Source organism: Anolis sagrei, chromosome 6 (assembly GCF_037176765.1).
Source record: "Anolis sagrei isolate rAnoSag1 chromosome 6, rAnoSag1.mat, whole genome shotgun sequence".
NCBI lineage: Eukaryota > Metazoa > Chordata > Lepidosauria > Squamata > Dactyloidae > Anolis > Anolis sagrei.
Window position 1 is genome coordinate 129,955,565 of NC_090026.1, and position 14,463 is coordinate 129,970,027.

At 44.9% G+C, this 14,463-nt stretch overlaps 1 protein-coding gene across 1 annotated transcript in view; it reads left to right on the forward strand.

Moving 5' to 3' along the window:
* Positions 1-14,463, forward strand: part of NBEAL2 (neurobeachin like 2) — a 248,250-nt gene that overhangs the window by 221,317 nt on the left and 12,470 nt on the right. Inside the window, exons 41-50 of the mRNA XM_060782698.2 lie at positions 559-699; positions 2,753-2,883; positions 4,639-4,748; positions 5,364-5,481; positions 8,639-8,736; positions 8,828-8,944; positions 10,829-10,918; positions 12,785-12,894; positions 14,006-14,178; positions 14,360-14,454. Coding sequence (XP_060638681.2) covers positions 559-699; positions 2,753-2,883; positions 4,639-4,748; positions 5,364-5,481; positions 8,639-8,736; positions 8,828-8,944; positions 10,829-10,918; positions 12,785-12,894; positions 14,006-14,178; positions 14,360-14,454 — 1,183 coding nt within the window. The remainder of the gene's footprint in view (positions 1-558; positions 700-2,752; positions 2,884-4,638; positions 4,749-5,363; positions 5,482-8,638; positions 8,737-8,827; positions 8,945-10,828; positions 10,919-12,784; positions 12,895-14,005; positions 14,179-14,359; positions 14,455-14,463) is intronic.

Sequence of the window (14,463 nt, forward strand, 5' to 3'; positions counted from 1 at the left end):
GTGAGTGGGATGGGCATGGCTTCTATTCCACCCTTGTCCAAGTCGTTGATAAGGATGAGGAATAGCCCAAATGGTCCAGGAGTGAAGAAGAGGAAGAGGTGCCATTGATGGTGAGCATGGTATGTTGCCTTCCCTGTCAGGATTATTTAGTTATGTATGTGTGTTTTTCAATGTGCTTCTATATACTTCAAGATGGATTAAGATGTAATTCAAGATGGATTCTATTCTGTTCTATGGTGTATTAGAAATAGTGTGCTGAGGCTGTGAAACTGTAACCTTGACAGAAATGAGATAACGTGTTCTCTGGCTGGGAAGAAGAGGGAGGAACTGGTCTCAGCGAGAAGTTAGATAAGCAGATGTTCAGAGACTGTTGTTTTTGCCTAGGAGTTCCTGTCTGTAGCTTCCTGCGAATAGACGTGTGTAGATGTACTTAGTAAACTTAGTTTTCTGTTGTAACTGAAAGTCTGCAGAGTCCTGATTTTTGGAACACAGTGTCTACTGATCTAGCAATCCTTCCGCTGGCAAGCGTCAATACTCTGACATTCCCTTGCCCCGCAGGTACGAGAGCTTTGAGGACCCCACTGGGATGATTGACAAGTTCCACTACGGCACCCACTACTCCAACGCCGCGGGCGTCATGCACTACCTCATCCGGACAGAGCCCTTCACCACCTTGCACATCCAGCTGCAGAGTGGAAGGTGAGCAGAAGACTTGCAAGCAGACCTTGGCCAAAATAGCCTCTCCGTTCCTCCGACCACACAAGGCATATGCCAACACAGACAGTTCCTGTTGCACCCTAGCGCTGAGACACCCTTTCACCCAGCACCACACCAAAGACCAGTAGTCCAGTAATAAAATGTTTATTAAAGAAAGAACATAAAAAGGGGGGGAAAGGTCAAATCCAAACAAAACAGGATATAGCATGGAATATACAAAAAAACGTCAGAGTTCAATAGCAGTAATTCAAAAATGCCAGGAAAAATCTCAGAACCAAGAAATCCAAAAACATAGAAATAATACAAGGTAATTTTCAGGTACGTATTCAAAGGTACTTTTTTTAATTTTATTTTTTTTACCACACTTTTATCCCGCCCTTTTCAGCCCGAAGGCGACTCAGGGCGGCGTACAGACTGGCAACAATTAGATGCCGAACACACATAAATACAAACAAGGACATCTAATTACCTCTCAACAAAAGATTGCTCCAGGCACTGCCAGGCAATCAAATGCTAATCAAGGTGCCAGAGTGCAGTCTGTTCAGCACCTTCCAAGTCGCCCAGTCCTCTGTGTGCCCAGGGGGGAGTCTATCATTTGGTATCAGCCATTGGGTGAGGTTCTGGGTTTGAGCCTGCCACTTTTGGACTCTCACTTGCTGAGGTGTTCCAGCAAGTGTCTCTGTAGGTCTTAGAAAATTATGTCTAGATTTAAGTCGTTGACGTGCTGGCTGATACCCAAACAGGGGATGAGCTGGAGATGCTTTAAGCCAAAGCACTTAATTTAAGCCCATCGAAGTTCCCATGAAATCATGTCTAAGGCACCTGGATTTCAGGATCTTATCTCAGATTCACTGGGAAGACCTGGCTTGCCTGCTTTTCACACCCTGCATTCTCAAATCTAATCAACACTCTCTTGAAACCTCCTCATCTTCCCAAGACCGTTTCTTCATGTAAATGATACTTTCACTTTCCGTGGTTGCCTGGGAACGATCTAATGAATGCAAAGCATCAGCTGGGTTAGCCTGACCTGTTTGCAGTTCTCCCTAAACAGTCTCAGATGCTTCATTTTGGAACCTCTCATCCTCGGAATCCTCTGATGTTTGCAAGACTACAACAGTCCTGAGTAACAAACATCCAACTTATAGATGACTCCTAGAATCATAGAATCAAAGAGTTGGAAGAGACCTCCTGGGCCATCCAGTCCAACCCCATTCAGCCAAGAAGCAGGAACGTTGCATTCAAATCACCCCTGACAGATGGCCATCCAGCCTCTGCTTAAAAGCTTCCAAAGAAGGAGCCTCCACCACACTCCATCCGGGGCAGAGAGTTCCACTGCTGAACGGCTCTCACAGTCAGGAAGTTCTTCCTCATGTTCAGATGGAATCTCTTCTCTTGAAGTTTGAAGCCATTGTCCCATTGTGTCCTAGTCTCCAGGGAAGCAGAAAACAAGCTTGCTCCCTCCTCCCTGTGGCTTCCTCTCACATATTTATACATGGCTATCATATCTCCTCTCAGCCTTCTTTTCTTCAGGCTAAACATGCCCAGCTCCTTAAGCCGCTCCTCATAGGGCTTGTTCTCCAGACCCTTGATCATTTGAGTCGCCCTCCTCTGGACACATTCCAGCTTGTCAATATCTCTCTTGAATTGTGGTGCCCAGAATTGGACACAATATTCCAGGTGTGGTCTAACCAAGGTGGAATAGAGCATGGGTAGCATGACTTCCCTAGGTGTCCTCATCCTCTGAATCCTCTGACACTTGCCGGACTACAACAGTCCTGAGTAAACATCCAACTTACAGACAACTCCTAGTTAAAGAATAAGGGTTAGACGACAGGAAACAAGAGAAACCTTCCCCTTGGAAGGAAAGGAAATTCACTCTTGGAAGAGTTATTATCATGGGGGAGAGGGGTCTCCAGTGAAGCTTTATCTCCAACCCTTGTTTCCACAGCAAACCAGAGTTTTCACCTGAGACTTGGCACTTAATAACAGCTAACCTCTATAATAAATAATATTAATAATAATTTTATTTCAACAGGTTTGACTGCTCTGACCGCCAGTTTCATTCCATCCCGGCCGCTTGGCAAGTCCGAATGGAAAACCCTGTTGACGTGAAGGAGTTGATTCCGGAATTCTTCTACTTTACAGACTTCCTGGAAAACCAGAACGGTCAGTTGGGAAAACGCCTCAAATGGTTCATTTCAATGGGCCAATGAACTTACCTACGTTGACCAGTCAGATTCCTAGGATAGGTTTTGCTTTATAGTTTGAATTTTTTTTTTATTTTATTTTGAGTGCATCTACATTATTGAATTAATGCAGTTTGACACCCCTTTTAACTGCCGTAGCTCAAAACTGTGGGATACTATTTATTTATTTATTTATTGCGCTGGAAGCGAACTCGTTTCTTAAGGTGGGATACTGGGATTAGTAGTTTGGTGAAGAACCAGTCCTCTTTGGCAGAGAAAGCTAAAGGCCTTGTAAAACTATAACTCTCAGGATTCCATATCATTGAACATCCGGTATTTGTTGGCCATTTCTAGGTTCTCCAGTCCAAGTCTATGGTCAGCTTCCAATAGACACTGCCCATTGAATTGGCATGGAGGATCAAGGGATTCCTAAGGAAATGTCAATGGTCCAGAAGTACCTATTCTCCTCCCCATCCTTCTCCTCCTTTCTCCCCCAACTTCTCTACCTTCATCTTCTCCTTAACAATCATCTTCACCACCACCTTCTCCTCCTTCCTGCTCCACTTTCTCCTACTTCTTCTTTCTTTTTCTCTTTCATCTTCACTCTCTCCTTCACCTTCTCCTCCACCTTCACCATTTTCTTCACCAACATCTTCAATTTCTCCTCCTAACCCTTCTCCTTCTTTCTCCTCCATCTTTTCATTTTCTTTCACCTTTAACTTTTTTCTCCCCCGCCTGCACCTCCTTCTTTCTCATTCACCATGATCTCCACCATCTCCTTCTTTCTCCTCCAACTTCTTCACCTTCACTATCTTCTCCATCATCTTCACCTCCTCACCCTTCACCTATCTCCTCCACCTTTTCTTTCACTTTTAACTTCTTTCTCCTCTATCATCTCTCCCACCTTCATTTTCACCTCCTTCTCCTTCTTTTCACCGCCGCCTTCACCTTCACTATCTTCTTCACAATCATCTTCACCTCATCATAATCCTTCTTCTTTCTCCTCAACCTTCTCGTTCTCCTTTACCTTCACTTTCTTTTTCCTTCACCTACTCTTTTCCTTCACCATCATCTTCACCTCCTTCTCATCCACCTACTTCACCTTCTTTCTCCTTCACCTTCTCCTTTACCATCACCTTCTTCTCATCCTCTACCTTCTTTTTCCTCCACCTTCACCATCATCTTCTCCTCCTATTCACTCTTCTTTCTCCTCCAACGTTTCTCCTCTACTATTTCCCTTGCCTTCATCTTCTCCTTCTCCATGATGTTCACCTCCTCTGCCTTCTTTTTTTCTCCTCTACCATCTTCTCCTTCACTTTTTACCTCTTCCACCTTCGCCTTCACCATCCATTCCACCATCATCTTCATTCACCTCCTCCTTCTCCTTCTTTTTCCTCCACCTTCACCATCTTCCTCACCAGCATCTTTTCCTCCTTCTTCTCACCCTTCTCCTTTTTTTCTCCTCCAACTTCACTTTCCTCTTCATCTTCACCTCCCCCTCCTATTCCTACTCTGCTTTCTTCTTCTTCTTTCTCCTCCGCCATCCTCTTCACCTTCTTTTCCCCTTTCTCCTGATTCACCTTTTCCTTGACCTTTGCCTTCATCTTCTAGAGAACTTAAGACTCTTGTATAGAACATATGATGTCTTTGAAGTGAGAGAAAAGATGGGAGACAGATGGAACTAGGGCTTACTCAGTGCCCTACAGTTTGATATCTCTCCCTTCATTCTTCATAGGCTTTGACCTGGGCTCCCTCCAGATCTCCAACGAAAAGGTGAGGGACGTCATCCTTCCCCGGTGGGCCGAGTCCCCAGAAGACTTTATCCACAAACACAGAAAAGCCCTGGTAAGATTGAAGGACCTTCAAGGTGGGGTTAGGCCTAGCCAATGGGGCAAATCTGATATATTATTTGCTTTGTTGTTGTTATGTTGCCAACTCTGAACTGTTCTGGCAAGTTTTGCTGTTGTGTCTTATGGAGAGAAACAGGAATGCATCTACACTGTCGAACAAACACAGTTTGAACCCACTTTAACTGCAATGTCTCAATTCTATGGAATCCTGGGAGTTTTCAAAAGGCCTTGCATCTTTTCTACCAAGGAGGGTCTCATCAAAATGCAACTCCCATGATTCCATGGGTGCATCTACAATGTTGAATGAATGCAGTTTCACACCGCTTTAACTGCCTTGGCTCAATGCTGTGGAATCATGTGAGTTGCCGTTTGTCAAGAAAGCAGAGAAAGTTGAAATGACAATTCCTAGAATCCCATAGCATTGAGACGTGGTGGTTGAAGTAGTGTCAAACTGCATTAACTCTACAGTGTAGATGCACCCTTATTAGTCATACACCTAAATTTCAGCCTTTGTTCAATGTGCAAGAATAATTGTTCCTATGTGTCATGGTGGTGTTATTTGGGGGAAATGGCACCTGATCCATGCTTACGGATATGGTTTCCTTGGCAGGAATCAGAGTATGTCTCTGCCCATTTACATGAGTGGATCGACTTAATCTTTGGGTACAAGCAAAGGGGCCCCGCAGCTGTGGAAGCATTGAACGTCTTCTATTATTGCACCTATGAAGGTAAGTAAATACCCTGCATATCCTGTTGGGACTCAGCCTGTGTTTCACCCTGAATCTGTTATAGTGTTTCCCCCTTCTAATGTTTCTGAACCTGTCTTGGATGTCAGTGAGGATGAGGTATTTATTTATCGTGTCATCAGCAACCATACCATACCATTGTATTACATTTCTAACAGAACAAAACAAACAGATAAAAAAAGCACAAATTTTGCAAACTTGGTAGTTGATTAAATGTCCTTTGACCAGTATCTGGCCATTTGGAGTGCCTCTGGTGTTGCCGCAAGAAGGTCCTCCATTGTGCATGTGGCAGGGGTCAGGTTGCATTGCAGCAGGTGGTCAGTGGTTTGCTCCTCTCCGCACTCGCATGTTGTGGATTCCACTTTGTGGCCCCATTTCTTAAGATTGGCTCTGCATCTCGTGGTGCCGGAGCGCAGTTTGTTCAGTGCCTTCCAAGTTGCCCCGTCTTCTGTGTGCCCAGGGGGGAGTCTCTCATCTGGTATCACCCACGGATTGAGGTGCTGGGTTTGAGCCTGCCACTTTTGAACTCTCACTTGCTGAGGTGTTCCAGCGAGTGTCCCTGTAGATCTAAGAAAACTATTTCTTGATTTAAGTCATTGACGTGCTGGCTGATACCCAAACAAGGGATGAGCTGGAGATGTCACTGCCTTGGTCCTTTCACTATTGGCTGCTACTTCCTGGCAGATGTCAGGTGGAGCAATACCAGCTAAGCAGTGTAATTTCTCCAGTGGTGTAGGGCGCAGACACCCTGTGATAATGCGACATGTCTCATTAAGAGCCACAGCCACTGTTTTAGTGTGGTGAGATGTGTTCCACACTGGGCATGTGTACTCAGCAGCAGAGAAGCATAGCTCAAGGGCAGATGTCTTCACTGTGCCTGGTTGTGATCCCCAGGTTGTGCCAGTCAGCTTTCATATGATATTGTTTCTAGCGCCCACTTTTTGCTTGATGTTCAGGCAGTGCTTCTTGCAGGTCAGAGCATGGTCCAGAGTGACTCCCAGGTATTTGGGTGTGCTGCAATGCTCTAGTGGGATTCCTTCCCAGGTGATCCTCAGAGCTCGGGATGCTTGTCTGTTCTTAAGGTGAAAGGCGCATGTCTGTGTTTTAGATGGATTAGGGATCAGTTGGTTTTCCCTGTAATAGGCAGTTAGGATGAGGTGCAAAATGGAGACACTTTGGACAATAAGGTTACTACAGACTCTAATCGAGAAGGGTCAGGGGAAAGGCTAAGTTCTCATGAGAAAATTCCAGGCTCGAGTTTGCAGAAAAGTTCACTCCCTTCTCCAGGCTCAAGTCTGCAAGATAGCTTCACACCTGCTGTTAATGAAGACATAGATAAGACCAGTCGCTGTCTGGAAATTAGCCAGAACTGTAGAGAGACCCAATGTTTATGCAGGTCAGAAAAAATTCAGCAATTAAGGTCAAAAATTGGGGGGAGTAGAAATCAGTTTCTGGGGCTTAAATTGAGCTCTTAGGGAATTACCTTCAGACCAGGCATCGTTTGGTTTCAAGTCAAGTCTTTTGGATATACCTGTGGTCTTGTCTCCAAGGCTTCTTGGTTTTTCTAGTGGATTAGCAGTGGCTATATTCACAGTTTTTATTGAAGACATTTAATATTTCATTGCATCTGGATTTTTACAGCAAGCTGTTATTATTCCTATGTTTGGACACTGTTTATGTTACTGCTTTTTTGCTTTTGGACTTTTATCAGCTTTATATTTGTCTCTTCCGTGGATGTGGCGTACCTGGATTTCAGGAAGGCCTTCTTCGACAAGGTCCCCCACGACCTTCTGGCAAACAAACTAGTCCAATGTGGGCGAGGCAAAACTACGGTAAGGTGGATCTGTAATTGGTTAAATGGACGAACCCAGAGGGTGATTCTCCTCAATGCTTCCTCTTCATCCTGGAAAGAAGTGATGAGTGGAGTGCCATCAGCAGGGTTCCGTCCTGGGCCCGGTCCTGTTCAACATCTTTATTAATGACTTAGATGAAGGGTTAGAAGGCAGGATCATCAAGTTTGCAGACGACACCAAATTGGGAGGGATAGCCAAGACTCCAGAGGACAGGAGCAGGATTCAAAACGATCTTGACAGATGAGAGAGATGATTGGCCAAAACTAACAAAATGAAGTTCAACAGGGACAAATGCAAGATACTCCACTTTGGCAGGAAAAACGAAATGCAAAGATACAAAATGGGGGACAGTGCCTGGCTCAAGAGCAGTACGTGTGAAAAAGATCTTGGAGTCCTCGTGGAGAGGAAGGGGAACATGAGCCAACAATGTGATGTGGCGGCAAAAAAGCCAATGGGATTTTAGCCTGCATCAATAGGAGCATAGTGTCTAGATCTAAGGAAGTCATGCTCCCCATGCTCTATTCTGCTTTGGTTAGACCACACCTGGAATATTGTGTCCGATTCTGGGCACCACAATTCAAGGGAGATATTGACAAGTTGGAATGTGTCCAGAGGAGGGCGACGCAAATGATCCAGGGTCTGGAGAACAAGCCCTATGAGGAGCAGCTTAAAGAGCTGGGCATGTTTAGCCTGAAGAAGAGAAGGCTGAGAGGAGATATGATAGCCATGTATAAATATGTGAGAGGAAGCCACAAGGAGGAGGGAGCAAGCTTGTTTTCTGCTTCCTTGGAGACTACGACGTGGAACAATGGCTTCAAACTACAAGAGAGGAGATTCCACCTGAACACGAGGAAGAACTTCCTGACTGTGAGAGCCATTCAGCAGTGGAACTCTCTGCCCCGGAGTGTGGTGGAGGCTCCTTCTTTGGAAGCTTTTAAACAGAGGCTGCATGGCCATCTGTCAGGGGTGATTTGAATGCAATATTCCTGCTTCTTGGCAGAATGGGGTTGGACTGGATGGCCCATGAGGTCTCTTCCAACTCTTTGATTCTATGATTCTCCAAACTGTATTCTAAAATCCATACAGTTATACCCCATCGGCTGTGGCTCAAACATGCTGGCTGACCTACATTACCAGGTGCACATAATAATTCACATCATAAGGTTTTTCTTTAACACACACACACTTGATCCTGCTATGACTTATTATAACGGGTTGGACTAGATGGCCTTTGGGTCTCCTTCAATTCCATGACACTACATTACTACCTTCCACTGTTGCTCTAGGAGCCGTTGACTTGGACGCCATCGCTGACGAAACCCAACGGAAGGCTTTGGAAGGCATCATCAGCAACTTTGGGCAAACCCCATGCCAGCTGCTGAAGGTAACGGGGGATTGGCGCAAAGCATCCATGTTTACTCATAGTTGTGGGGAGTTGCTCACCAAGGCATTGATGTCCCTCCTTTCGTGCCCAGGAGCCTCACCTGGCCAGGCTTTCGGCCGAAAATGCCGCCCGGAGACTCTCTCGGCTGGACACCTTTTCCCCCAACATTTTCGAGAACCTCGGAGAACTGAAATCCTTCTTTGTGGAAGTAAGTCCTTCTTCCTTCCAAGAAAGGACGGAGGAAAGAGCACCGGGTGGGAATGGCACAGGGTTTGCAAAGCCAGAGAGTCAGACAGAACGTGTTTTGCTTCTTCTTCACTTTCTCATACACTATCTCCTCCTTCATCTTCTCTTTCATTTCCTCCTCTGCCTTCTTCTCCTCCTCCTTAACTTTCACCTTCTCTTTCTCCTCCATCACGTTCTCCATCTCCAACTTCTCCTCCTTGTTCTCTCATTCTTCACTTTCTCCTTGTTCTCTTTCACCTTCTTTCTCTTCATTCACTTTCCTCACTTTCACATCTTCCTTTAATCTTCTCCTTCACCTTCTCTTCCTTTTCTCTCACCTTCTCTTCTTCACTTTCACCCTCTCCAACTTCTCTTTCACCTTCTCTTTCTTCCTTCACCTTCCTCACTTCTATCTCCTCTTTCACATCCTCTTATAATTGTCACCTTCATCTTCTCCTTTTTCACTTTCTCTTCTTTTTCTCTCACCTTCTCTTTCTTCTCCCTCACTTTCACCATCTCCTTCTTCCCCTTCTTCTTGTTATATTTCATTTTCTCTCCTCCTCCACCTTCTTCACTTTCATCTCCTCTTTCACATCCAACTGCATCTTCACATCCTCCTATCATCTTCTCTTTCATTTTCCCCTTCTTCACCTTCTTTTCCACATTCTTTCTCCTCCTTTACCATCTCCTTCGCTTTTACTTACTCGTTTTCCATCACCTTCCCTTTCACCTTCTCTTTTTTCTTCTCCTTCACCATCTTCCCTTCCTCTTCCCTCACTTCCATCCACTCTTCCATCTACTCTACCTCCTTAACTTTTATCTCCTTCACCTTTTCCTCCTTTTTCTTTTTCATCTTCTCTCTCTTCCTTCACTTTCATCTTCACTTTCATATCCTCCTGTAATCATCTCCCTCAACTTCATTTTCTCTTTCTTCACCTTCTCTTCCTTTTCTCTCACCTTCTTTTTCTCCTCCTTTACCATCTCCTTCACAATTACTTCCTCATTTTCCTTCACCTTCTCTTTAACTTTCACCTTCACCTTCTGTTTCTCCTCCACCTGCTCTTCCTCCTCCTTCTCCATCTTCTTCACATTCTTCTTCTCCACCTTATCTTCCTTTTCTATCACCTTCTCTTTCTCCTCTTTCACTTTCACCATATCCTTCTTTACATTCTCCACCTTGTTTTCTTTCACCTTCCTTCTCTTCCTTCACCTCTTTACCTTTCACATCCTTCTATAATCTGCTCCTTCATCTTCTCCTTCTTCACCTTCTCTTTCACCTTCTTTTTTCTCCTTCACCAACTCCTTAACATTCTTCTTCTCCACCTTCTCTTCCTTTTCTCTCACCTTCACTTTCTTCTTGTTCTTTCTCACTTTCTCTCTCTTCCTTCACCACCTCCTTCTTTTCTTTCACCTTCTCCTTGATCTTCACATCCTCCTGTAATCTCCTTCATCTTCACCTTCTCTTTCTTTGCCTTCTCTTTCACATTCACTTTTTCCTTCTCCTTCGCCATCTTCTCCTCCTCCCTCACTTCCACCTACTCCTTCATCTCCTTCACCTTCTCCTCCTTCGCCTCCTCTTTCAACTTCTTTTTTCTCCTTCACCATCTCCTTCACATTTTTCTTCTCCACCTTCTCTTCTTTTTCTCATCTTCTCTTTCTACTTGTTCTTTTTCACCTTCTCTCTCTTCCTTCACCTCCTTCTTCTCTTCTCCTATAATCTTCTCCATCACCTTCTCTTTCACCTCTTTTTCTTCTCCTTCACTATCTTCTCCTCCTCCCCCACTTCCATCTACTCCTCCATCTCCTTCACCTTCTCCTCTTTCACCTTCTCTTTTCCCTCTTCTTCTCCTTCTCCTTCTGCTTTCAGGGCATCAGCGATGGCATCCCCCTGGTGCAAGCGGTGGTCCCCAAGAACCAAGCCCATTCCTTCATGACTCAGGGGTCTCCTGACGTTCTGGTGAGTCAAAATCCATATTCCTTTGTGATCAACACTTGTCTGGTAGGGTTCCTGAGCACTAAACCCATTCCAAAAGTGATATTTAGATATAGGATGTGAAAGGCCTGGTTCAATAAACAAATAAACACATACACATTGGACAGCTGTTAAGGAAACAATCCAAAGAATTTTGCAACAGAATATACCATTTTTGCCAGAGATATTTTTGTCGGGACTAGCAAATGATGGCATCCATAAGAAAAACATGGTTTTATTTCAAAATACTATAAGAGCTACCCAAATAGTTTATGCCAGACACCAGAAAGTAAGTATTACTGCTTAGTGTTTGCATATTTGTATATTTCACATATACTGATATTTTTATGTTAAGCTGTTTTGAGTCTCTTGTTGGAGAGATAAAGCGAGGTAATAATAATAATAATAATAATAATAATAATAAGTCTAGTCATGTCCAACTCTGGGTGTTGGTGTTCATCTCCATTTCTGAGCCGAACAGCTACCGTTGTCCGTAGACGCTTCCAAGGTCATGTGGCCAAGATGACTGCATGGAGCACTGTTACCTTCCCACAAAAGCAGTACCTATTGATCTACTCACATTTGCACATGTTTTTGAATTGCTAGGTTGGCAGAAGCTGGGGCTAACAGCGGGAGCTCTTGCTGCTCCCCAGATTCGAACTGCCGACCTTTTGGTCAGCAAGTTCAGCAGCTCAGTGGTTTAACCCACTGCGCCACTGGGGGCTCCCAAAAGTGGGGTATAAATTATTATTATTATTTGAAACACAACTGGATGAGTCCACAGCAGACAAGGTCACTCTGCTGGCTGTTGTATTGGATCACACGTCGGACATTTCCCAAGTGTCTAGGACTGTGTGATATATCGGCGAATAATGCGTGCAGAGCAGATCCCAGTAAGGTGGCCTTCTGCAGCTGGCAGATAGTAATTGTTGTGGTTCAACAGGCTCCTGAGCAGCCTGATGGGTTTCAGTTTTCTGAGCCACAGTTTTCTCAGCCTTCAGTCGAGTTAGGGGAGCAGTTCTCACAGGACAGGAATGCAGCTGATAAGGAGGAGGGCCAGGTGCGGCTTCAAAGGGATAACGAAACTGTGAGACGGAGCTCGCGGATCGCAGCCAAGTTGGGTCAGCGTCAGGTCAAGGGAGCAGTGGGAAAGTAGATTGTGGGAAATTAGTTTGTTTTGATGTGCAAAATGTATTTAGGGCTTTCACTGGCGATTTACAGCTGTCAGTTTCAACGTGACTTTCTGCTAGCAGTTTCATGCTCCTGCATTGGAAGAAAGAAGGCTTGGGGCCTGGGTTTCTTTGTGCTGTTTTTGGACTCAAGTGCTTGGCACAGGGATTGTGCTTCCTGCTTCATGACCCTTGTTTACCTTGATTTTCTCTTAAGGATTTCTGGAATTGTACTGTGCATTTTACCTGAACTTTGGAACTTTGTATTGACTTAACCTTTGCCTTCCTTTGGAAACTTTACAATAAACTATAATTCTTACAGCTGTGGTCTGGTGGTGTTTGAGAGCAAGGTGAAGCTTAATCTGAGACACAACAGTAATTTTGTCAGTGTCGATTGTGTTTAAGTGCAGGCCAAGGTCTTTAGGCACTGCACCCAGTGTGCCGATCACAACTGGGACCACCTTGACTGGCTTGTGCCAGAGTTGTTGTCTTCTATTTATTTATTTATTTATTTATTTACGCTATTTCTACCCCGCCCATATCAGCCCGAAGGTGACTCAGGGCGGCGAACAACTCGACACAATTCGATGCCATATATGAAATACATACATTAATAAAAGTAGAAGAAACATCTCAATGTATTTAAAAGCATTGGATAAACCATCATCTTCTTTCCCTGCAGGTCACTGTAAGTGCCAATGGGCTGCTGGGAACTCATGGCTGGCTGCCTTATGACAAAAACATCTCCAACTATTTCAGCTTCACCAAAGACTCCACCGTCTCCAATGCAAAGTAAGCGGGTGCCTCTTCTCTCTCTCTCTCTCCGTCCTTTGTGTAGGATGGCTTGTGGATGCCCCTGCCTGCCACAAAGACTGGTTGCTAGGGATATGCAACCCACTAAAATGATTGAGAAGTCATTACTAAACTGGGGGTTTCTAAAGTATAGTTAGTGAAGAATTTGTTATTATGAGGGTTGAATGAAAAGTAATGCCTCCACCTTTGTAACTCCCCAACAGATGGCAGTACTGGTATGCGGCAGATACTGGCTTGTTCAGTAGACTCTCCTCTACAGTTCCATTTTGGTGGGAAGCCACTGCCCACCAAACCCTTCCAGTATTTTCTGTTGGTCATGGGAGTCCTGTGTGCCAAGTTTGGTTCAATACCATCGTTGGTGGGGTTCAGAATGCTCTTTGATTGTAGGTGAACTATAAATCCTAGCAACTACAACTCCCAAATGACAAAATCAGGGGGTTTTTTTGAGTGAAGGACATATATTGGGTTGTTAGGTGTATTGTGTCCAAATTTGGTGCCAATTCGTCCAGTGGTTTTTGAGTTCTGTTAATCCCATACATACACACACACACATACATATATATATACATACACACCCACATATATATTTGTGTGTGTGTATACACACACACACACATACATACATTTTTTTTTTATTTAGACTATTAGACCGACTCTAAACGGCCGATGCCATTGGGGTTTTCTGAGGCTGAGCACTGCATTCTGGAAAACGTAGTTTAGGGCAGGGCCTTTTGCATTCTCTGTCTTCCCAAACTACATTTCCAAGAATGTTGCGTTCTCAGTCTCCTACCCAATTTATTTATTATTTGATTTGCTTAGGTGGACAGTAAGCTGGGCTTAACAGTCGGGTGCTCAATCTGACTCAGGCTTTGAATCTTCCGGTCACCTTCCGGTCGGCAGTGATCTATTGCAGCTGGTGATTAACCAGCTGTGCTACAGCCTGGCCCCAGTTTGTGACCCAAGTTTGCTAGTCCCGCCTTCCTTATGGCGATTGGGCCAAAGAAAATCCGGATTGGTTTTTGAAAACACTTAATGTTCTCTTGGCTTTTCCAAAGTTGCTTAATGCTTGGCTGGGTGCTTCTTCCACCAGGACGCAGCGCTACCTGTACGGCCCCTTTGCGCCAGGTGTGGAGGTCTCCGCCAAGACCCTGGCCGTCTCCCACGATGGGAAGCTCCTCTTCAGTGGTGGACATTGGGACAACAGCCTGCGGGTCACCTCTCTGAGTAAAGGGAAGGTTGTGGGGCACATCCACCGGCACATAGGTAAGGGAAACGGTCCCTCCATAGATTCTATGGGGGGGGGGGGGGGGCGCACAGCTAACATGACCTTGTGACATTTAAGAAGCTGACTCTTTGCATTGAGAAATGGTAGCAAGGTATTGGCAGCTGTTTTGTGGGCTGTGTCCTGCTTTTGCTGACCCTTCTTTCTTTCCTCTCGCTCCAGACGTCATCACTTGCCTGGCCTTAGATCTGTGTGGAATCTACCTCATTTCCGGGTCGCGGGACACCACTTGCATGGTGTGGCAGGTCCTGCAGCAGGTGAGACCA